Genomic DNA, 22,887 nt, shown 5'->3' on the forward strand with positions numbered 1-22,887 from the left:
CCCCTACAGGAGCTGGAGTTAATGTTCGCCCAGCGTCACTCTGAACACTAGAGGGCAGCAGCTCCCAGAAGGAGGAGGAGAAGAAGAAGAAGGAGGAGAAGGAGAAGAAGAAGAAGAAGAGGAGGAGGAGGAGGAGGAGGAGGCGGAAGTTCAGGGTTTGTTGTCAGCAACAGTTGCTCTGGTCTTTTGTGGTTTTAGACGTTTGTTCGCTCTGTTTTCAGCCAAGATGGCGGAGCGGGAATTTTAAAAGCGGCTAGCTGAGGTTAGCTGCAGGCTAACGGCTTTCTGACGGCCAACAAAACAACTTATTTTAAAGCCTGAGTATGTCCACGGTGAACATGGCTCAGCCCTCCGGTCCGGTTCGGTCCTCCTGCAGCTCGGACACCGGGGACGTTTTAATCCGCTCCACACGCGTCCAGAGGCACGGAGCCGAAGAGGGGTCCGGGCCGGTCCAGATCACCGTCCAGAAGCTGCACAGCCCTCCCCGGGTCCAGCCTCATCGGGATGGGCTGCAGCGGGCGCCACAGAAAGCCGGTCCTCCACGCCGGGAAGCAGCGGACTGTGAGCCCGGTAAGAGATCCTTCATCCGGACTCCTGACAGGAAGAGTTTCAGCCTCAGGGATTAGACTCAAACAAAGTCCTTAGACTGAGCTGCTGAGGTGAACAGAGGATGAAGAGCTCTTTACCACTGACCTGAGAACAGGTTGATTCTGTTCTGAGCCAGTGTTATTCTTTAAATGTAAATGTGTCACCTCAAGATAGATGGAATCACACAAAACACATAGTCTGACAGAATCAAAAGTCTGATCAGCCTCAGCGGCTTATCGATAAGTCTGATCAGACTTATCAGACTTATCGATAAGTCTGATCAGCCTCAGCGGCTTATCGATAAGTCTGATCAGCCTCAGCGGCTTATCGATAAGTCTGATCAGACTTTTGAGGCTGATCAGACTTATCAGACTTATTGATAAGTCTGATCAGCCTACAGTTGGAGTATTGGCCCACCTGTCAGTTGGACATGTTTGGAAGCAGCTTGTAATCTGCTCCTGTGTGTGGCTCCTGTGGCGTGGCCTCCTGTGGCTCCTGTGGCGTGGCCTCCTGTGGCTCCTGTGGCTCCTGTGGCGTGGCCTCCTGTGGCTCCTGTGGCGTGGCCTCCTGTGGCTCCTGTGGCGTGGCCTCCTGTGGCTCCTGTGGCTCCTGTGGCGTGGCTCCTGTGGCAGACGGCTTCAGTCAGACTGGAACGCTTTCTTCAAGCTGCAGCTTTCAGATCTGCTGACATGTGGGGCTGAGATCTGGGTCTTACAGCTGTTCCCTTTCTAGTGGTCAGTTAACAACGTGTACTGTTAACATGATGCTTAGCTAGCGGGCAAGTGCAAGTTGAATAAACCTGTTCTCCAGGGACAGCCTGGTGTGTCAGCGACCCTCCACACTGCATGGTTCAGCCTTGAAAAGTTAACAAAATATAAGAGCCACACTTTTGTCTTTTATTATAAAGTCACTTACTCTAGAACTACACACAGCTGAAGTGTTGGTTTGTATGAAGGTTTAAATGATTGTGTCTACACAGACTCTTTTTGTCAGAAGATTGATTGTAAGTGTTCATGAACTAGTCTTCAGCTGGTCGAGTTGCACTGTGAGCTGACCACACCTCTGCTTCCATCTGCACGCTCAGGGCACGAGCTGCTGACGTCACGCTTCACTGCTGGAGGTCGAGGAGCCGTGCTGGCAGCTCTAAAACAACGGTGAGCTTCTCTGGAGCCTGTCGTCACACAGAGGGAGCTGTAGAGTTCCACTCAGGGATCAGCAGGGATTTCTTTTACAACATTAGTGTCAGAATGTCATACTTTGGTCTTGTTAGGTTCACAAATGTTTTTCATAAACAGTACATAGATGTTATAATAAAAGCAATCAGCACCCAGTGTCCCCAGATGGCTGTGAACTAATCTACCACAGATGATTAGTTCAGCCTTGGTATTCAGATCCTGTCTCATCCCTGCTTCTGTGCTCAGGTCCCACAGTGCCCCCCACAGAAGGGAAGTCCCTGTACAACTGTTTGACCCACTTCAGGCCTCTGTGAAATGCCAGGACCCTCCTGGTCTGAGCTCCCAGGATGCATCTGATGTGGCGCTGGTCCAGACAGGGCCAGCACTGGTTTCTGGGCACCAGGGAGAAACCAGCAACACACCTGCTGCTGCTGCTGTCATCAAGGTGAACCTGCGGTCCCCTCAGCAGGACGGGCTGACACAGTTCAGAGGGTTACCATGGAAACTGTTTGTGTTTGCAGGTGTGTGTTCAGGCTCCATCAGACATGGAGGCTCGAGTGTCTCGGCTGGCAGACGGAGTTCAGAAGCTGCTGGAAGCTGACAGGTACACACACATAACACACATGAACAACTGGACACACAAAGGACACCCGATGGAGCCGCGCAGCTGGACCCGCTAAAACAACCTTACATACTACGGCACTGTGAGGATTTCATGCACTGGTATCTAACTTCTTCCTGCTTGTCATCAGAGGGTGGAACCAGGCGCTGCAGCAGATGAAGACGCTGCAGAGCCGACAGCTACAGCTGCAGGTAAACACTCAGTGGATTAGGGGCGTCCTCACTGCCTGCTGGGAGCTCATTTCCTCTCCTTCCATCTAAACAGAGCCAGCTCCTGGAGTCAAACCTCAAGACAGTAGGAGGCCACGCCCCCACAGCCTCTGACCTCACAGCTTCAGGTCAACCAGGCCGCCTGCAGGCCACACACCTGACACATACAGGTAAACAAACGCAAGCATACACACAATTAATCCCGAAAAGCGGTGGCGGTGTGGTGTAAACACAGAAACAAAACCAACAATAAAAATACCTTTATGGATACACCTACGCTCGTCGCCATGCGGACTGAGGTCACTCGTTTGTAGCCATGAATGTGCGGTTTGTGTGGAGGAGCAGGACAAAGAAACACACCTGGAGCCGAGAGGGTTTTAAATGTCTGCAACCAGCAGGTGGCAGCAGCCTCCCTCTCTCTGCAGATTGCTGTGATGATGTGCAGCAGACGTGTGTGTGCGTCACATGTAACAGTGGGAAGAACCTTTCTTCTCTGCATCATCACATGTTTCCCACCCACACTGGACCCGCATCAATTTTCCCATAGGAGTACAGAGCATGAAATCTCCACAGTGCTGCACTCTGTGCTCACAATTCAATTCACACAGCACCTTTTACAGTCAACACAGACCCCCCCCCCTGCACACACACACATACAGGTGTACCACAGGGCAGTGTGCTGAGCCCAGTCCTCTATCACCTCTTCACCCACAGCTGCAGGCCGTCCATGGATCCACTTCATGGACGGCGGAGGTACAGCACCTGGCTGCATGGTGCACAGACACCATGGACACAGTTTGCCCTCCTGTCGTCTGCCTGAGGATCAACCTTTCCTCCAGTGCCGTCTCCTTACTGAACTCTGCCCCTTGTTAACCTCTGCCGCCCTCCACACCGCTACAAATCCTCGCCCCACTGACCTGCTCTGTGTTTACTCACACAAGTCTTATACTGACTGACACACTAGACTGAATTTCTGCACTAGTTCTGCTCACATCACTGTTAACGTAGGTAGCTTACTGCGTATCATGTGGTGAACCATTGCACTGGTGATTTATAAGTTAATATAACATTTATTTATATCCATTTGTAAATTACGTTCATAGTCTCCGCCTATGTTGGATATACATCTGTATAGTATGTTCATACAGTACTTCCCACTGTGTGTGATGTCTGTAGCACAGCCATCGGATTATGTGTGTGGTAAACTCAGCAGTATCATTTACTTATTGCACTTCCTGTTAGATGTCAAACTGCATTTTGTTGCGTTGCACCTGCACACGTGTAATTACATAAACTTGAATCTAATCTAATGCTTTTACTCTGACAGGAAGCAGCCAGCAGCAGAGTTTCTCAGCAAACACCATGGAAACCAGTCCAGTTGCCATGGAAACGTGCTGCCGTGACCCATGGCCAAAGCAAAGCAGGTGAGGTGGACTGAGAGCTAAAATAGTCACCATTAGGTCAGACCACAACACCGCCCGCTGTAACGTTCCTTCCATCAAACCTGCCGTGACGTCACTGCCGCCATGTTGGCAGGGTCTGAGGCCGCCTATAGTCAGGGTTAGGTGGGAGCAGGAAGCTCGTCCTGTAAGTCAGCACCTCAGCTCGTGCCTTTAATTAGGCAAAATTTCATAAAGTGACACATCCTGCCTCAGCGCTGGAGGTAGCTGATTGGTTCCCTATCAGACTAAATGTGATCCAGACTGAGCGCTGGAGATGTGGAGCAGACGGTCTGGACTGAACGCTGCTGTGTGTGTGCTGTAATTTGCATAATCATTCATAGAGAGTGTGAGCTGAGCAGTGTGGGGGTGAACAAGGCTGCAGCTCATCATGCATTCAGGAGCTTCCTCCTCGCAGTGCAGTTGCTAGGCATGTTTCCATAGCAACACAGGCATCTCTCTAGCAGAGTGTGTGTGTGTGTGTGCAGCTGGCGCTGATCCAAACAGCCGACACTAAAGCCTTGCCTGAAGGTTTTGGTTGGTAACATAGACTTTACATTTTCCCATGATGCATCAGTGTACCCACAGAGGGGGAGGGAAGGGGGTGGGAGAAAACTGCCTAGCAACACAGAAATCTGTGCAGCAACACACTGTGTGTTATTGTGTTTCATTATTTAAACCATGACAGTGTTATTCACAGGAGTAATACTGAGGAAACATTTTTAGAACATTAATTAGGTCCTTCAGGACATATAGATTGATGATATTTATATAATTTGATAACCTGGAGCTGCTGTTTGCTCCTCATGAGGAGGAGGAGGGCAACAAGTGGCATGATGTGGTTGGAATCTGCAGGAGGAGGGGTAGTGATGTCACTTACTCTACCACGTGGCATTCCTCAGCTTCCCTGGGAGTGATGTATGCAGGGGAAACGCAGACTGCCTCCTCCTCCTTCACAGCCTCTGTCTCTGCAGCACAACGCTGAGCTTCAGCATCAGCAGCAGCAGCAGAGGAGGAACAATAACCTGAGCGGAGACACTGCAGCCTGTCCGTCCGTCCTGAATTCTCTGGTGAAAGCAGCTCCGTGCAGGAGGCAGAGAGGGGAAGATGTCCTCCCCGCAGGTCTCCTCATCCCGCAGACAGTCTTGTTATCTGTGCGACCTGCCCCGCATGCCCTGGGCCATGATCTGGGACTTTACGGAACCTGTTTGTCGGGGATGCGTCAATTACGAGGGTGCGGACAGGATTGAGTTTGTAATTGAGACCGCCCGACACCTGAAGCGGGCACATGGCTTCCAGGAGGGAAGATCTCCCGCAGGTGGACCTCCGCCACCACCTCCACAACCAGCGGTGGCAAAAAGCCAGGTGTTGTTACTGACTGGGAAAGATTCAGGACAGCTGAACCACCATCAGGCAGACGGACCAGGAAAGTCTCAGCAGCCTGGTTTAGACCGGTATTCGCACGGAACAGACAACCGGGCTCGGTTTGACTACAGTGGGCCTAGCAGCAGCAGCAGCAGGCTGCCCAATGGACTCGGTGGAGTCAACGGGTTCAAACTGGACGATGGACCACCTGAGCTGAACCGACAGAGCCCAAACTCACGGGGCAGGAGTCACACAGGGCTTGTGTCAACCGCGGGACAGATGAATGTGCCACCAAACCTGCTGCCTCAGACCTTGCTGAATGGACCGGCTGCACATGGCCTGGCAGGCAGAGCCCCCCATCAGAATATGGGCAGTGGCTCTACGGCCAGCCAGATGGGGATGTCTGAACCAGGCGGAAAGCGCCCCGCCTCTGTGTCCAGCACAGACCAGGAGCGTGAACTGAAAGAGAAGCAGAGGAACGCAGAGGTTCTGGCCGAGCTGAGCGAGAGCCTCCGGAACCGGCAGGAGGAGTGGACAAGCAAACCGAAAACAGTGCGGGACACACTGGTCACTCTGTCTAGCTGCACCCCATTCGACGTCCGCTTCAAGAAGGACCACGGGCTGATTGGTAGGGTGTTCGCCTTTGACGCAGTGTCTAAACCCGGCATGGACTACGAGCTGAAGATATTCATCGAGTACCCGAGCGGATCCGGGAATGTGTTCTCCAGCGCGTCAGGAGTGGCCAAGCAGATGTACCAGGACTGCATGAAGGACTTCAGCAGGGGTTTGTCCTCTGGGTTCAAATATCTGGAGTATGAGAAGAAGCATGGTTCTGGGGACTGGCGTCTGCTAGGGGATTTATTGCCGGAATCTTTGCGCTTTTTTAAGGAGGGTCTGGGAGCAGACATGCTGCCACAGCCCTATATTGATGGCAGCTACCCACTACTACCCACCACCCTGCTGCCCCCTGGCCGCTCCTCAGCTTTAGGCAGCGGGAACAGCAGCTCCAAACCTGGAGTGAGGAAGAGGAAAGCGTCCCCGGAGCCGGATTCTGGGGAGGGTGGCCTGAAGCTGACGGAGGAGCAGCAGAGGCAGCAGTGGATCAACAGCCAGACCGAAGCCCTCAAACTCTCCATGGCTGTGGGCTCCTTCAGTGGGCCTCCGCTCAACCTGCCTTCTGGCCATGCCACACCCCCAGAGTCTGCCACTCCTTCGCAGAATGGACAGTCGCCGATGACTGCGCTCATGTCAGTCGCAGACACCATTGGGAATGCGCACTCTCCCAGTAAGGACAGAGACTCTGTACACTCCACCACTTCCTCCAGACACAACAGCAGCAGTCCGGTGTCCCCCGCCTCCCTCTCCAGCCAGAGACGCCTATCCTCCCGCAATGGAGACCTTGGCTTGTCCGTGCCGTCGCAGTCTGCGGGAGGTATGGACCAGGTGCACACGCAGAATGTGCCCGACTCGCCGATGGCTAACAGTGGGCCCTTGTGCTGCACGATCTGCCATGAACGCTTGGAGGACACACATTTTGTCCAGTGTCCCTCCGTCTCCAATCACAAATTTTGCTTCCCCTGCTCCAGAGAAAGCATCAAGTCCCAGGGCGCTTCAGGGGAGGTATACTGCCCCAGCGGGGAGAAGTGCCCACTGGTTGGCTCCAACGTGCCCTGGGCGTTCATGCAGGGAGAGATCGCCACCATCCTGGCTGGAGATGTGAAGGTAAAAAAGGAGAGAGACCCCTGAGGAGGAAGAGACTAAAGACGATGTGAACAGTCGGTCTGCTGGTTCTGTCCTGTCAGATTATGACTGAATACATTTGAAAACATTTAAAGGTGAAACGTGTGATAGGAAATCATTTTTAACGTCTTCAGCCATTTTTCATGTAAAAGTCTTTTAAGGTGATATTTGGACCGTGAAGGAGTGATAACCATCATTTAAAATTCCGGATCAGTCCTTCAAATGTTCAAAGTAATTTCCCATCAGGATGGATCTGCTGAACGTAACTGCAGCCCGTGTCAATGTAGCACAGTCAAGACAAAGGATGAGGAGCAGCCTGTCTTTACAGGGTTAAGGATGAGGACGCTGTGAGTGATTTCATTTTGAAACTCTTCAAACTGATGTCCTGCTGTGTAAAAACCACAGGTCAGGATCAGGTGAATCGTGTTCACTGAGGTCTAAAGATGAAAGATCTTCCTTCATAAACTCCTTTTACTGTAACGAGAGTCACTCCTTCAGAAAGTCCTGGCACCTGACACCTGTCAGTGTTAATCAGTGTCTTGTTCTGATTTCACATTATATATATTCGGCCGCGGTCAGAATGAAGGAGACGTGTGATGTCATTGATCGTCGGTAACTTCAGGCTGTCTTCCATTCCAAAGTGAACAGCTTCCTTTAATAACAAGCAGACCATGATCTTAGTGTCTCCTCAGTATGTCTATTGTAAAGTGAGCTGAAGTGTTTGAGGGTTAGTTTGTCGGTGAAATGTTTCTGAGGAGATTCTCAGCGTGACGTCATTTATAAGAACAAATGTCACAAATCAGCTGATTCTATGAAATGAACTGTGTGTGGTTAGAATTAAAAGTGAAGAATGTGACTGTCTGCGTACAGCGATGACTGAACAGTCTGTCAGTCACTGGTTAGGCACAGCTGATCTCTAATGGATCAATAACCTCATGTTTATTGAGGGTTCTCACAGTTATTGATCATTACAGTTAGATTAACTTCACTGTAAGCTTTGTTGTAAATGTTGCATCCTGAACAGACTGAAATATGAAAATGCTGAATATATTCTCTGAGTGGCTTCCTGATGGGGTGGTTACCGTGGAGACGCACAGTTTAACATGTTTGTAGGTGTTTGTGTTGTCGTGGAGGTGACAATGATGTGATGTGTTCACAGACGTCATAATCACATTATACACAACAGCGTTTTTACATTTTTTATGGAGATAGATTGTTTTTGTATGTTTTTATTGATGATGATGAATTTTTTTTTAGGTTTTTTTTTTTTTTTACAAAATAAAGACTTTGTTTTTCTTCAGCTTCTCCGTGTTTGTTGTTTATTGGCCTCGGCTCTGAATCCTGAAATGAAAATGATGATTCGTGATGTGCCTCAGTGACTTCATGTTCTGTCGTTGTTCTGCTGAGCTTTAGCTCCGGGTGTCGTTTTATCTGTGTGGAATTAGTTTGAACTGAAGCTGTCGGCTCTGACACTTGACCTCCAGGGTACCTTGTTACTCAGGGTCGCCAGCGCCCCCTGCTGTAGTTCCTGTGTGATTTCTGTGGCTGTGTAGAAGACACTGTTCAAAACGTTTGGTATTTTTGCAGACAGACATGTCAACAGCCCCGTCATCTTGTTTAAAAAACCTTTATTGAACGGTAACCAGATAATATTGAGATGAGCAGTGTGAGCTCCCCCTGGTGGCCTTGAGATGTGGCAGCGTAACAATCATGCGATGTGTTGGCATAAGACTAATGAACATCAAGCAGTATCTGCTGCTTTAAAGGCTACAGCCAACAGAACAATCCTATCCAGGCCAACACAGTGTCCTCACACTTCAGTGTGATTCTGCACATTAGCATGCACACAACAAGCTGCTGCACTGAGCCAAGGGCACCTTAACATCACTGTCCACACTCACACTGAGTCCAGGTGTGCTGTTGCTCAGATCTGCACAAACCAAAGCTGCTGCTCAGACAGTGTGACGCTTGTCTCCTGTCGTCTGACTGGTCCTGCAGCAGGCGTCGGTTCTTCTCTGCTGGGTCCTGGTTGGTCACTGTGTGGGAGATATTTATCTGTGATGCAGTGAAGTCTTAGACCTGCTTCACCTCCTCTTCGCTGCTGGCAGTTTGATCCTCAGTGTAACATTTTAACACAGAAGTGAAGGCAAAGAGGCGGAGCTGAAGCAGCCACGCCCATATTTGGATTATTTGGGGAGTGATGCAGGAGTCAGGTGCTGCTGAGTTGATTCTGTTCCCAGTCAACTGTTCTCCTCAGGGCGGCAGGAATGAGTCCTGAAACGCTGCAGTGTGTCGGGCTGTTAGCAGTTCCTGTGCCTACATGCATTCTTGTAATTTTTGAATGTGTGTGTTTGGAATCAGATGGCACACCAGATTCTTAGCTGACATCCGGATGCATGTGTAGCTCAGCTTGTCCACGTGCAACATTCGTGTTTGTTGTTTGTGATGCAGCTTTATCTGTTTTTTTTGTCTGCACATCCTCTTCCACTGTTGCCATGGTTACCTCCCAGCTGAACACAATGTATCAGGAATGTGCGACTGGAACAAAGACAGAGAGTCGAGGTGGCAGGTTGTCTGTTTGTGACCTCAGGTGAAGAGAGGAGGTTTATTTAACCCCCTCCTCTCAGGGCTGTGAAGCTTCACTCCTCCATCTACGTACCTGCTCACTATCACCATGGGAACCCACTGAGGTGTTGCTTAGCAACAGTGGCGGCAGACACTCTGCAGGAGCTACTAAATGACAAAGCAGGAGCTACACACACACACCAGCATTTACAATAAGCATGGAACAGGATGTGCTCAGATTCTGCAGATCTGATTGGTTGTGGAGGTTGATTCCACCTCGTGTCTTTAGCTGGAGCGTTGATGAATGATGAGACGAGAGCAGCGATGGTGTGACATGGTGTGTGTCCTTATTTGTCTGGCAGCTGCTCTGTTTAGATCAGCTGAGTAACTACACAACCAGAGATTTATCCAGCTGTGACTCTGACCTGGCTGGGAGGTGACGATGGCGGCCATTTTATTCACACCCATCATCTAAACACACACACACTTTTTCCTCTCTCTCCGTCCCCCCCCCCCCCCCCCCCCCCCCCCCGTCTCTCCTGTCTCTCTCTCTCCCTCCTCTCTCTCTCCTCCTCTCTGTCTCTCTCTCTCTTTCTCTGTCTTCTCCCCCCCTCTGTCCTGTCTCTCTCTCTCTCTCCCTCCTCTCTCCTTCCTCTCTGTCTCTCTCTCTCTTTCTCTGTCTTCTCTCCCCCCTCTCTCCCCTCTCTGTCTCTCTCTCACCCCCTCTCTCCCCTCTCTGTCTCTCTCTCTCCCCCCTCTCTCCTCTCTCTCTCTCCTCCCTCTCTCCCCTCTCTGTCCCTCTCTCTCTCACCCCCTCTCTCCCCTCTCTGTCTCTCTCTCTCTCCCCCCCTCTCTCCCCTCTCTGTCTCTCTCTCTCCCCCCCTCTCTCCTCTCTCTCTCTCCTCCCTCTCTCCCCTCTCTGTCTCTCTCTCTCTCCCCCCTCTCTCCCCTCTCTGTCTCTCTCTCTCCCCCCTCTCTCCTCTCTCTCTCTCCCCCCTCTCTCCCCTCTCTGTCTCTCTCTCTCCCCCCCTCTCTCCCCTCTCTGTCTCTCTCTCTCTCCTCCCTCTCTCCCCTCTCTGTCCCTCTCTCTCTCACCCCCTCTCTCCCCTCTCTGTCTCTCTCTCTCTCCCCCCTCTCTCCCCTCTCTGTCTCTCTCTCTCTCCCCCCTCTCTCCCCTCTCTGTCTCTGCCCCCCCCACAGACTGACCTTCCTCTGCAGCCTTGGACTGCTGCTGACTGGTCTTAGTGATGCTGACTTACTTGCTAATGCAGACAAACTGCTGCTAATAGCTGGAGACAACAGGAAGCTGACTGCAGTTCACTTAGTGGCCCACAGGGTGACTGTCGTTGAGGGGCTTCTGATGATGTAATGTTTAGACCCCCCCCCCCCCCATGACCCTGTAGGACAAGCGGGTTCAGAAGATGGATGGATGTTAAGAACAGTTTTATTCATACCTTGTGGAACGATGCCTGCACAGATCATGTCACCAAGTGAAAGCTGTGTGCAGGTTTTCTGAGCCGCCAGTGCAGAGTCTCACAGCACTCTGCTGACCTCTAGTGGCTCTGATAAACATCACAGGTGGATCCTGTTTCATGTTGTTCAACTGTCTCTTTGGGGTTTTTTGGTTGATTCAGGGATGGCCGGATTCTCAGAGGTGCCAGTGACAGGCTGGAGACCAGAGCCAGTGAGCTGCTGATGGAGATGGGAGGGATGAACCCTGAGGTGAAGGTGAGCACACAACAAAACACGGGCCATGGTTGACCTGGGAGACAGCTCAGGCCCACAGACCCACAGTCTGTGCTGAGGGTGAATGTCTCTGAATGTCTCCAACAGAACCAGTCAAGTCAAACCAGGCACCAACAGAACCAGCACCAACAGAACCAGTCAAGTCAAACCAGGCACCAACAGACCCAGCACCAACAGAACCAGTCAAGTCAAACCAGGAACCAACAGACCCAGCACCAACAAAAGCACTTCCCATTCCAACATTCCCACTCTCAACAAAACCTCTCCCAGTCCCACCAAAACCAGACCCAGCAGTCCCAGTCTGTACTGGTCCAGAGAAGGCCTGTGGTCCCATCCATGTTGGAGGAGGCAGGTCAGGTTCTCCGCCATGTTCGAAGGCAGAAGAAACTGCTGGAGGAGAATTTGGAGACTCTGCTGAGAGCTGAGACCGGAGGGGTCCTACACTGCCAGCTGGAAGCACTGGCTACTAACAGGTAGTCTTTAGCCCTAGCTAATGCTAATGCACTTAGAGTGGCTCTTTCTATGCTAACATGTTGGTAAGGCTAATGGGTAAGCTGACCTTTTGGTTAAGTAATAAATTGCTTTAAACCTGTTGATGGTTAGCTTACACAGCTCTTATTGACGAGGTCAGTCAGTAAAGACTCAGTGGTAATTGAATTATTAATTTTTAGGGTTACGATCACTGTGCTGTTTATCAGAGGTGAACTGTAGTGTGCACCCTGACAGGACGAGTCATGTGTCCAGGAAAAAAAACATTAAAACACAAACTGGCTTCACTGGAGACTGAGTCTCACATCATTCACTGTCAGTGCCGTGTCCTCTGCAGGGACTGCACTCAGGAGGTCCGCATCAAGAAGACAGTGGACGCCTGGATCAACACGTTAGCCAGAGACATCAAGGTGAGCTCCAGCTGACCCCACACCTGGATAGACTGTAAGCCGTGTACTCACCACTGTCCTCCCCATCCTTCTCAGGCTGAGATGTCCTCACAGGACGCCGCGGACGCTGTGGTGACATCACAACACGCAGCTGGGGTGAGCTCCACCCAAATAAGAAGGGGCAAACCAATGAGCAGGCCCAGAGGAGCAGGAACCGGGGCGAGGGCAGGGAGAGGGAGCAGAGGACCTACAGCTGCGCACAGACTGGTCAGGCCAGAGTCTCACACAGTGATTGATTTGATGGATCTGATCGGTCACATTCAGGCAGTCCTTCCTCTGTGTAGCTGCAGGAGGCGGAGCCTGACGGAGTGGCCGGTAGACTGACAGACAGCAAGCAGGTGGTGGTGGAAGGAGAGTCATACCTGACCCACCTGTATGGCAGAGCCCCGTACGAAGGTCTGAGGCGGACCCTGAAGAAGAGTCCGTACCTTCACTTCAGCTCACCTGCCTCGCCCCTGAGCAGGAAGCCCCGCCCCCGACTTGTAGAGAGCGTCCAAGGTCAGAGAATGTTCGGCTGTGGTGTCCGTCATCAAACTATCAGAGCTTCTGATCGGTCCGTCTGTGTACAGGTGTAAAGCTGAAGTCCTGTAAGACTCAGACCAGCATCTCATCTGGACCACCTCAGCACCTTTTCAGCTCGGGTGGTCCCGCCCACTTAACCACCACCCGTCCTGTTTCTGTGGCGATTCCTCTGGGTCCTCCCAGGATGGATTCTTCCTCCAGGGCTGGGCTGCTTCAGGAAGTGGTTTTACTACCTGAAGTGCCTCCAGTTACAGAGGATGATGGAGCATCTGGGCAACAGGTAAGCTGCACCTGTCCTCCACGTCTGATGCTGTAACCATGGCAACTAATGGCAAGAACCGATTTCGGGTGGAGAGAGCACTGACATCTCTTTGCGTTGACAGAGGCAGCAGCTGGATGCAGATGAAGCAGCAGTGACTCCACCAGCTCCGATGCCAGCTCCTCCTCCATCTGCTCCACCTCCTCCCCACACTGTTGACATCATCAACATGGAGAGTGAGAAAGGGGTGGAGGAGGAAGAGAACATCCTTCCTGGAACTGACGTCCTCTCAGCTGTTGATGTTGTCCAGGTAACATTCCTCTCTCCTCCTCGTCCTCCTCGTCCTCAGGTTGTCTTCAGGGAGTCTCCAGGTGCTCCTGCTGGTGAACGGCACTGATCACTCTCTGTCTTATGTCCTCAGGAGGAGACCAGTGTGCCGGGTGAGGAGGCTGTGGAGTTGGATGGAGGTCCATCTCCTCCTCCTGTCCTGTACCAGGGCCCACTCTTCCCTCCACAGGCACCTTGTGCCCTTCCCGCCCAGGATCCCGTCCTGCGTCTCAACCAGCGGAGCGTCCTGGAGAACCGGCTGGTGGAATGGTGAGAATCTGGACTGGGCTGGATCTGACAACCTGGTGTAGCTCTGTTCTACTTCGGTCTGTTTCCCTTCAGGGTGGAGCAGCAGCTCATGGCACAGATGATCTCAGACATACACCGCCCCCCACCACCTGACCCTGCCCAGAATCACTCCTCTGACCAATCGCAGCTCGAGGAGCGCAGCGTCACCTCAGACATCGGTAAGTGGACAAGCTTCTCATCTCTGTCCTCCACCGCTCCTCTGCTCCTGCTCCTCCTTCTCTCTGTGACTATGCTGTGTGTGCAGTGGAGGCAGCAGGTGGTGGAGGTCTGCAGCTGTTTGTGGACTCCAGTCTGTCAGTGGACTCTGAGTTAATCAGGGAGCTGGTTAACGAGGTTCTGACTGAGACCATCACGCTGATGCTCGGTCAGAGAGACACACGAGACACTGAACCAGAAGAAGGACTTGAACCAGCAGCAGCAGAACCAGCAGCACCAGAACCAGCAGCACCAGAACCAGCAGCACCAGAACCAGCAGCAGCAGAACCAGCAGCACCAGAACCAGCAGCACCAGAACCAGCAGCACTAGAACCAGCAGCATATCAAGAGGTATAGAAACCAGGAGGTAAAGTCTTAGCCTGCGGCCCCCCTCTTGTGTCACCTGGCTAACTGCTGGCTCTGTTCCAGGCCACACGGGTCTCCACACCAGTACCCACCCCGCCCCCCAGCCTAGCTCCTCCCAGCAGAGAGGCCACACCAATAATCACACCCCCTCCATCTGAACCAACCAGCCCACTGAACGAGGAGCCACAGCCAATCACAATGCCAGGTTAGCATTAAGCATTACGTTAGAGTAGAACAGTGTGTTACTGATGTGTACTTTACTGTAGCATACTGCTGTAATCTGATTACTTAATATCATAAACTCTCTGTTATATAATCAGAGTAATATAGTATCTCTGGCTAATTGTGACCTCACATATTGTAGCCACGCCCACCCCCAGCCCAGAGCCCGTCTCTGCAGGAAGTCCACCTGCTCCCCATCAACCCCCCCCCACCAACAACTGGGACAACGCTGAGCTGCCATTGGAGGAGGAGCGACCAGAGGAGGAGCGACCAGAGGCGCACACAGACACACACCATCAGCTGCTGTATGTACACACACAGACACACACCATCAGCCGCTGTATGTACACACACAGACACACACCATCAGCCGCTGTATGTACACACACAGACACACACCATCAGCCGCTGTATGTACACACACAGACACACACACAGACACACACCATCAGCTGCTGTATGTACACACACAGACACACACCATCAGCTGCTGTATGTACACACACAGACACACACCATCAGCTGCTGTATGTACACACACAGACACACACCATCAGCTGCTGTATGTACACACACAGACACACACCATCAGCTGCTGTATGTACACACACAGACACACACACACCATCAGCTGCTGTATGTACACACACAGACACAGACACACACCATCAGCTGCTGTATGTACACACACAGACACACACCATCAGCTGCTGTATGTACACACACAGACACACACCATCAGCTGCTGTATGTACACACACAGACACACACCATCAGCTGCTGTATGTACACACAGACACACACACAGACACACACCATCAGCTGCTGTATGTACACACACAGACACACACACAGACACACACCATCAGCTGCTGTATGTACACACACACACACAGACACAGACACACATATCAGCTGCTGTATGTACACACACACACACACCATCAGCTGCTGTATGTACACACACACACACAGACACACACCATCAGCTGCTGTATGTACACACACAGACACACCATCAGCTGCTGTATGTACACACACACACACACACACAGACACACACCATCAGCTGCTGTATGTACACACACAGACACACACCATCAGCTGCTGTATGTACACACACACACACACACAGACACACACCATCAGCTGCTGTATGTACACACAGACACACAGACACACACCATCAGCTGCTGTATGTACACACAGACACACACCATCAGCTGCTGTATGTACACACAGACACAGACACACACCATCAGCTGCTGTATGTACACACAGACACACAGTGATGATGGAGCTCTTTCATGTGACGTGAGTAAAAAGACTCACTCGTGTCTCCTGCAGGGTGATGTCAGTAGCACAGGAGGAGCCTCCTCTGGCCTCCCCTGTATCTCCTCCCTCTCCGCCTCCTCCACCTGAACCCAGACCAGCATCCCCCTGCATCTCCTCAGAGGACTCCACCAGCAGCAGCAGCAGCAGCAGCAGCAGCAGTGCAGTGACAGCAGGAACCGAAACCGCACTGAGACCGATTTCAGAGGGAGAACTGCTCATCAGTGTCAACCAGCTGGCAGCCATGACAGGTACCACCACCACCATCCCCATTTTTACACTGATCCAATTCCTGTGCAACCAGCTCCAGCCAGAATTATGCAGATTTGATGCCAAGCTCAGAATGCAGAGCAGGCCTCTCACTGTTCCATGTGAAAGTCTCAGTCAGCTGACTGCTGTGTGTGTCTGTGTCTCAGAGGAGGCGACGGTGTGCAGCTTCTCCAGCTCGCTGCAGGAGCTGCAGGACATGGTGAGGTTCATCCCACACACTGACAAACATCTGTCCTCTGTCACTGTAGCATCAGCAGCAGGAATAATGTTTTGTCGTGTGCTATCCCACCTGCAGGACCTTGACCCCCCAAGTGAAGGACAGGTCAAAGGTCACAACCTCCTTCATACCAGGGTGGAGCAGGGAGCCACACTCAGAGAAAGGAGGCCAGAGGTGAGCTCACATTATGTGGATACACACAGCTCCATGTGTGTCCAGCCACACAAGGTGACATGTGGCATGTGGTAACCGGTGTGTCACTGCCAGCTAAAGTAATGAACAGGAAAGATGGACGCCTAGGCACTGCAAATATTACACAGTACATGACAGCATGCACCAGAGTGAACCAAAAACAGGACCTGTAAAATAAGAGCAGAACAAAATGTGACCGGTCAGAGGATTGTAGGTACGCCTGGAGCTTAGAGTGTGGATGTTCAGCCTCTTTGATCCACACACATGTTAATGTGCTTTTTTCTGATTGGCTGGATGAACAGAAGCTTGAGCTGCTATTTCTGCGCATTCACACAGACTTATTTGTTCATGTTGTTTATTTATTGATCTGTTTCACGGCTTTTTGACCATCTGGGTTGCAATGTCCTCAGGGCTCCTGGGGGAGGGAGGAGGAGAAGGAGGTGAGCGTGGGGGAGGTACCAGACCATCTCCAGACCACAGTGTCACCTGGACAGATCAGTCGATGTGCAGGTAGCAGATCGCTGACAGAACCATTGACACTCACACACTCAGTCTGTGTACACAGACAGACAGAGACAGACAGATACAGACAGACAGACAGATACAGACAGACAGACAGATACAGACAGACACAGACAGACAGACAGACAGACAGATACAGACAGACACAGAGACAGACAGACAGACAGATACAGACAGAGACAGACATACAGACAGACAGACAGATACAGACAGAGACAGACATACAGACAGACAGACAGAGACAGACAGACATACAGACAGACAGACAGATACAGACAGACAGACAGATACAGACAGAGACAGACATACAGACAGACAGACAGAGACAGACAGACATACAGACAGACAGACAGACAGACAGACAGATACAGACAGAGACAGACAGACATACAGACAGACAGACAGACAGACAGACAGATACAGACAGACAGACAGAGACAGACAGACAGATACAGACAGACAGGCAGACATACAGACAGATACAGACAGAGACAGACAGACAGACAGAGAGAGACAGACAGACAGACAGACAGGCAGACAGATACAGACAGACAGACAGAGACAGACAGACAGATACAGACAGACAGACAGACAGACAGACAGATACAGACAGACAGATACAGACAGACAGACAGATACAGACAGACAGACAGACAGATACAGACAGACAGACAGACAGATACAGACAGAGACAGACAGACAGACAGACAGATACAGACAGACATACATACAGACAGACAGACAGACAGACAGACAGAGGCAGACAGATACAGACAGACAGATACAGACAGACAGAGAGAGACAGACAGACAGACAGATACAGACAGACAGATACAGACAGACAGATACAGACAGACAGATACAGACAGACAGACAGATACAGACAGACAGACAGAGACAGACAGACAGATACAGACAGACAGGCAGACATACAGACAGATACAGACAGAGAGAGACAGACAGACAGATACATACAGACAGACAGACAGATACAGACAGACATACATACAGACAGACAGACAGACAGACAGACAGATACAGACAGAGACAGACAGACAGACAGAGAGAGACAGACAGACAGACAGACAGATACATACAGACAGACAGACAGACAGACAGACACAGACAGACAGACAGACAGGCAGACAGATACAGACAGACAGAGAGAGACAGACAGACAGATACAGACAGACAGACAGATACAGACAGACAGACAGACAGATACAGACAGACAGACAGACATACAGATACAGACAGACAGACAGATACAGACAGATACAGACAGACAGACAGATACAGACAGACAGACAGATACAGACAGACAGATACAGACAGACAGACAGATACAGACAGACAGACAGGCAGACATACAGACAGATACAGACAGAGACAGACAGAGACAGACAGACAGACACAGACAGACAGACAGACAGACAGACAGACATACAGACAGGCAGACAGATACAGACAGACAGAGGGAGACAGACAGACAGATACAGACAGACAGACAGATACAGACAGACATACAGACAGATACAGACAGACAGATACAGACAGATACAGACAGACAGAGGGAGACAGACAGACAGATACAGACAGACAGACAGATACAGACAGACAGATACAGACAGATACAGACAGACAGACAGACAGACAGATACAGACAGACAGACACAGACAGACAGACAGACACAGACAGACAGACAGATACAGACTGACAGATACAGACAGATACAGACAAACAGACAGATACAGACAGACAGACAGATACAGACAGACAGAGACAGACAGATACAGACAGACAGAGACAGACAGACAGACAGACAGACAGATACAGACAGACAGATACAGACCGCATACTAAACATAAATCTCTATTAACAGAAATAAACATCATTTCTAATAGAGAGATACAATATATGTTCAGATTTTTAATCCTGCAGGGAAATTGTTAAAATGATCATTCTGACATTACACTGTGTCTCCTGCAGATCCGACACACACACATGGCAGGACAGGTGAGACACACACACTCCCAAGCTTTAACCTCAACAGTATTCATATTATACAGTCATAAACATACTGTGTGTGTGTGTCTGAGTGTGTTCAGGCTGTTTTCACCAGGAAGTACCACAGACACACAAGACACACTGACTGTGACTATACTACAGCCACACCTGCAACTACAACCACTTACAATATGTGACCAGTAGAGGGCGTCCTGTCTCCACTGTCTGTCACTTTTTCCTGGGAGCTCTGCAGCAGTTGTGTGTCTGTGTGTGTTTCCATACATGGTGATGTTGTCTGGGGCTGTGTGACCGTTGGTATTTGTCGTCCTATGTTTTGTCGTCACTGATTCAGGCGCTTGCGTGATGAGGCGGGGGAACAGCAGTCGGTCTTTTTTAGGAACAGAACGTTAGCTGTGTGAAGGACAGACTCACAGCGTCTCAGTGTCTCCGCCTGCGTCCTCCCTCGGCAGCTCACACTGCCTCCTTTCACATCCAAACGTCCTCCAGAGAGTTGGGATGTAAATCAGCTCACAGTAAACATTCAGCTGGTCCACACAGCGCTGCCACGACCACACCGCCACATATGAACGACTCAGTGCAGCCTCACAAAGTTACACATGTGTTCTCATAATACACAACGAGCCCACAGTGGTCAACACAGACACACAAAGTGATTTTTGTGATGAAGATAAGAAGAATGCAGACAGACAGACAGACCATGGTATCAATGTATGGAGATAAACAAGCAAGGCAGTGTGTGTATACAACCTATCCACACATCCTAGCAGAGAGTGTGTGTGTGTGTCTGTGTGTGTGTGTGTGTGTCTGTCCAGTCAGGCTGCTGGTGTGATGTTGGTCTGTGTTAGTGACGGTGAGTCATTAAGGTCAGAGAGCGGTGTGTGTGTGTCTGTGTGTGGACGTCAGTGTGTGTTTTCATGGTGGTTCCATTGTGTTGCGTTGACTTGACCCAGAACTGTGTGTGAGGATAAAAGGGTCTGATGATGTTTGTCTCTGCAGCCGAGGAGGTGGAGGAGCAGGGAGGAACCAGGAGGATGGAGGTTCACCTGCCGTCCCAGGGGGAGGTGATGGAGCTTGCTGCATCTGGAGACACAGACTGCTTCAACTCTGATGTTTTCTGACTGCGACCTCTGACCTCTGCTCAGCTGTTTTTATTTACATTCATACACCAGTTAAAATAAATGAATAAATAAATAAATGTGCTGTTGCGTTTTAGTCCCAGGAGCCACTTCCCAGCATCCTCTGCTCTGATTGGACACATCCGCCGCAGCAGCAGAGCCCCACAGAGATATAAATGTGAGGACTCATGGAGGGAGAAGCTCCTGTCCCCATCAGGACTGACACTGGACAGGACACAGACAACCACAGAGCGCTGACACCAGCACACACTGAAGCTGTTTAGTTAGGCAGAGACACACTCAGCCTAAAATAACACACTGAACACACACACAGTGAAAACAGACAGAGCGCTGCTGATAAGAGGATGAGCAGGAAATGTGCTCAGTGAAGCAGCAGGAGACGCCGGACACACACAGGCCGGGCGGAAGGCTCCATGGTGCCACGAGGACGGCTCAGTGTGCAGTGATCAAATGGATTGATCGGCTCTCTGAGGGTGTGTGTGTGTGTGAGGGTCCATGCTCTCAGATGGAAGATTAAATGAAGCCGCAGAGTGTGTGTGTGTGTGTGTGTGTGGCTGACTGGTCTGAAATGTCTTCAGTCTGGTTTCTGGCAGTGCTTGTTGTTGTTGTTTTGTGTGTTTGTGAGTCTGACCTGGTTCTGGTCCTGGTCTGGACACACAGTTGTGTGCATTAAAGATTTGATGGAGGCTGTTTGTTCGTGTCTCGGGGGTCGGAAGAAAAAGCTCTTATTAATACTTCATCATCTTCATTGTCTTCAGTGTCCGTCTTCTGTCCAGTGTCTGTCTCACGTCTCTGGAGCTTGGCCTCCTCTCTGCTCCTCTTCTCCTGCAGCTCTGGAGCTGTGTCCACAGGTATGTTCTGTGTGTCCCTGGTAAAGCCTTGCCTCTTCCTCCACAGCTTCTGGTCCAGCTGTGATCAGTTTGAAGTTTCTCACCTGACATTTGGTCCTCAGCCCCTTCACCACCGGGGACATGTCTCAGTCCTCACTGTGCTGTGCACGATGAGCACAGTGGCTGGTTCCTCATGTTGATTGTAGTTTTATTTGTACATCTTCAAGAATGAAAATAGTTTCTGGTGCTCTGGTACTCCTCAGTATTCGTAACAACACGTCTCACCCCCTGCACGACACACTGCTGTCCTACAGGAGCACATTCAGCGGTGGACTGAGACTACGAGGAGCAGCACAGAACGCCACAGGAGGTCCTTCCTGCCAGTGGCCATCAGACTGTATAACTCCTCCCCTTTCTGTAGGGAGAAGCGCTAGATAATCATGTCAGGCATCACTGTCATTCCTATATTATGTTCACTTAGCACCTTACATCTCCATATTGTATCCATGTATCATATATTGTGCTCATACTGCGTACTGTACTCTTTTTGGATTATAGTGACACTTATACTTATACTCTGTACTTAACTGCATTTAATGTAACTTGATACCTCTGGCACAAGAATTTCCTTCGGGATTAATAAAGTTTTATCTTATCTTATCTTATCTTTACAGAAACCCGGAGCCTGAGCAGCAGCGCTTAGAACTGATGAAGCTGCTTCAAGAAAACTCTACAGTCCAGATGCGGTTAACCTGCTCTACGCATGATGACCTGGAGGACTGAGAATCTTCATCAAGCCCCTCTGTTTAGTTTTTGTTGTAGACCTGGACCTTTGGTCCGTTCTTTAACCGCACCACAATGTCCCTCCACAGTATTTAAATTGGGTTGAGGTCTGGGTTTGGACTAGTGCAGTCCACAACCTTGATTCTTCATTTTTCAGCCATTCTGATGTCGATGTCCTCACATTTGTCTCTAGAACACTCTGGTATCAGAGGACTTCATGGTCCACTCAGTGACTGCAGGGTATCCAGGTCCTGTGTCTGCAGAACAAGTCCAAACCATCAGTGTGTATGAGGTGCTCGTTTCATGATGGTGAGCATTGAGACCAAACGCCTCCACTCCGTCCACAGCACGTTGTCCCACAGGTGCCGCTTTGTTCAGACGTGAACCTCAGTCCTGCTCCCATGTGCTTGTTGACAAGTTTTCTGGTGACCAGCACCTGCTGCAGCTCGCCTAGATCCTGTAGAAGCAGTGAAGGGGGCACTTAGTACTGAACAAATGTTTCTTTGTCTTTTTGGTAAATAAATGATGACATGGTGGAAAAGTTCCATCCTGTTGTTTCCCTTGTTTCCCATTATGAGGTTTATGCTGACTTGAGGAACCTCAGAGAGGGGGCGGGTCTGACGGGGGAGCATCAAGCCCCCACTCATTGACACAATCTGGCAGGAAGTTGTAGGAGTTTTCTTTTCAAAATAAGAATTAAATGTTTATTGGAATCAGCTCTTCCTGTCTGCAGGAGTCCGGTGGGCTCCGTTCTGTCCCAGCACTGAGCTTCAAACCACTGCAGACGCTGGACGGAGCTCCCATGGAGTCCCCTGTTGGTTTCTGCTAATGTAAAGACATTTTAGCCTGCAGGTGCACTGGGACTGACTGGAGCCCGCCCCTAGCGGCTGCGGGGTGAACTGCAGTTTTTAGCACATCGGCTTCACGTGTGAGCCCGGAGGAGGCCGATGGGTTAAAACGTGACCCTGAGCAAGTGAGCGCTTCGTGTT

At 50.7% G+C, this 22,887-nt stretch overlaps 2 protein-coding genes across 2 annotated transcripts; both read left to right on the forward strand.

Moving 5' to 3' along the window:
* Nucleotides 1-119: 119 nt before the first annotated feature.
* LOC114427879 (protein TALPID3-like) lies at nt 120-20,312 on the forward strand. The gene is made up of 25 exons (XM_028396100.1): nt 120-570; nt 1,673-1,742; nt 2,010-2,208; nt 2,285-2,367; nt 2,516-2,576; nt 2,650-2,764; nt 3,922-4,018; nt 11,338-11,431; nt 11,537-11,922; nt 12,276-12,348; nt 12,424-12,594; nt 12,672-12,885; nt 12,957-13,189; nt 13,293-13,478; nt 13,590-13,765; nt 13,838-13,962; nt 14,049-14,350; nt 14,429-14,570; nt 14,730-14,892; nt 15,935-16,170; nt 16,336-16,388; nt 16,485-16,580; nt 17,009-17,108; nt 19,111-19,137; nt 20,146-20,312. The coding sequence occupies exons 1-25, from the start codon at nt 324-326 to the stop codon at nt 20,265-20,267; spliced, it is 3,771 nt and encodes a 1,256-aa protein (XP_028251901.1). The 5' UTR covers nt 120-323; the 3' UTR covers nt 20,268-20,312.
* On the forward strand, nt 5,050-7,144 carry LOC114427885 (interferon regulatory factor 2-binding protein-like). The gene has a single exon (XM_028396111.1). The coding sequence runs from the start codon at nt 5,141-5,143 to the stop codon at nt 7,142-7,144; it is 2,004 nt and encodes a 667-aa protein (XP_028251912.1). The 5' UTR covers nt 5,050-5,140.
* Nucleotides 20,313-22,887: the final 2,575 nt, after the last annotated feature.

The sequence above is a fragment of the Parambassis ranga genome, chromosome 22 (genome assembly GCF_900634625.1).
Source record: "Parambassis ranga chromosome 22, fParRan2.1, whole genome shotgun sequence".
Classification (NCBI taxonomy): domain Eukaryota; kingdom Metazoa; phylum Chordata; class Actinopteri; family Ambassidae; genus Parambassis; species Parambassis ranga.

Excerpts from the sequence above, each read along its gene's own strand:
- LOC114427879 (XM_028396100.1), top strand. The coding sequence starts at position 324 with ATGTCCACGGTGAACATGGCTCAGCCCTCCGGTCCGGTTCGGTCCTCC. Across the intron at positions 16,581-17,008 it reads TCAGAGAAAGGAGGCCAGAG|GGCTCCTGGGGGAGGGAGGA; the intron begins GTGAGCTCACAT and ends CAATGTCCTCAG. Across the intron at positions 17,109-19,110 it reads ACAGATCAGTCGATGTGCAG|ATCCGACACACACACATGGC; the intron begins GTAGCAGATCGC and ends TGTCTCCTGCAG.
- LOC114427885 (XM_028396111.1), top strand. The coding sequence starts at position 5,141 with ATGTCCTCCCCGCAGGTCTCCTCATCCCGCAGACAGTCTTGTTATCTG.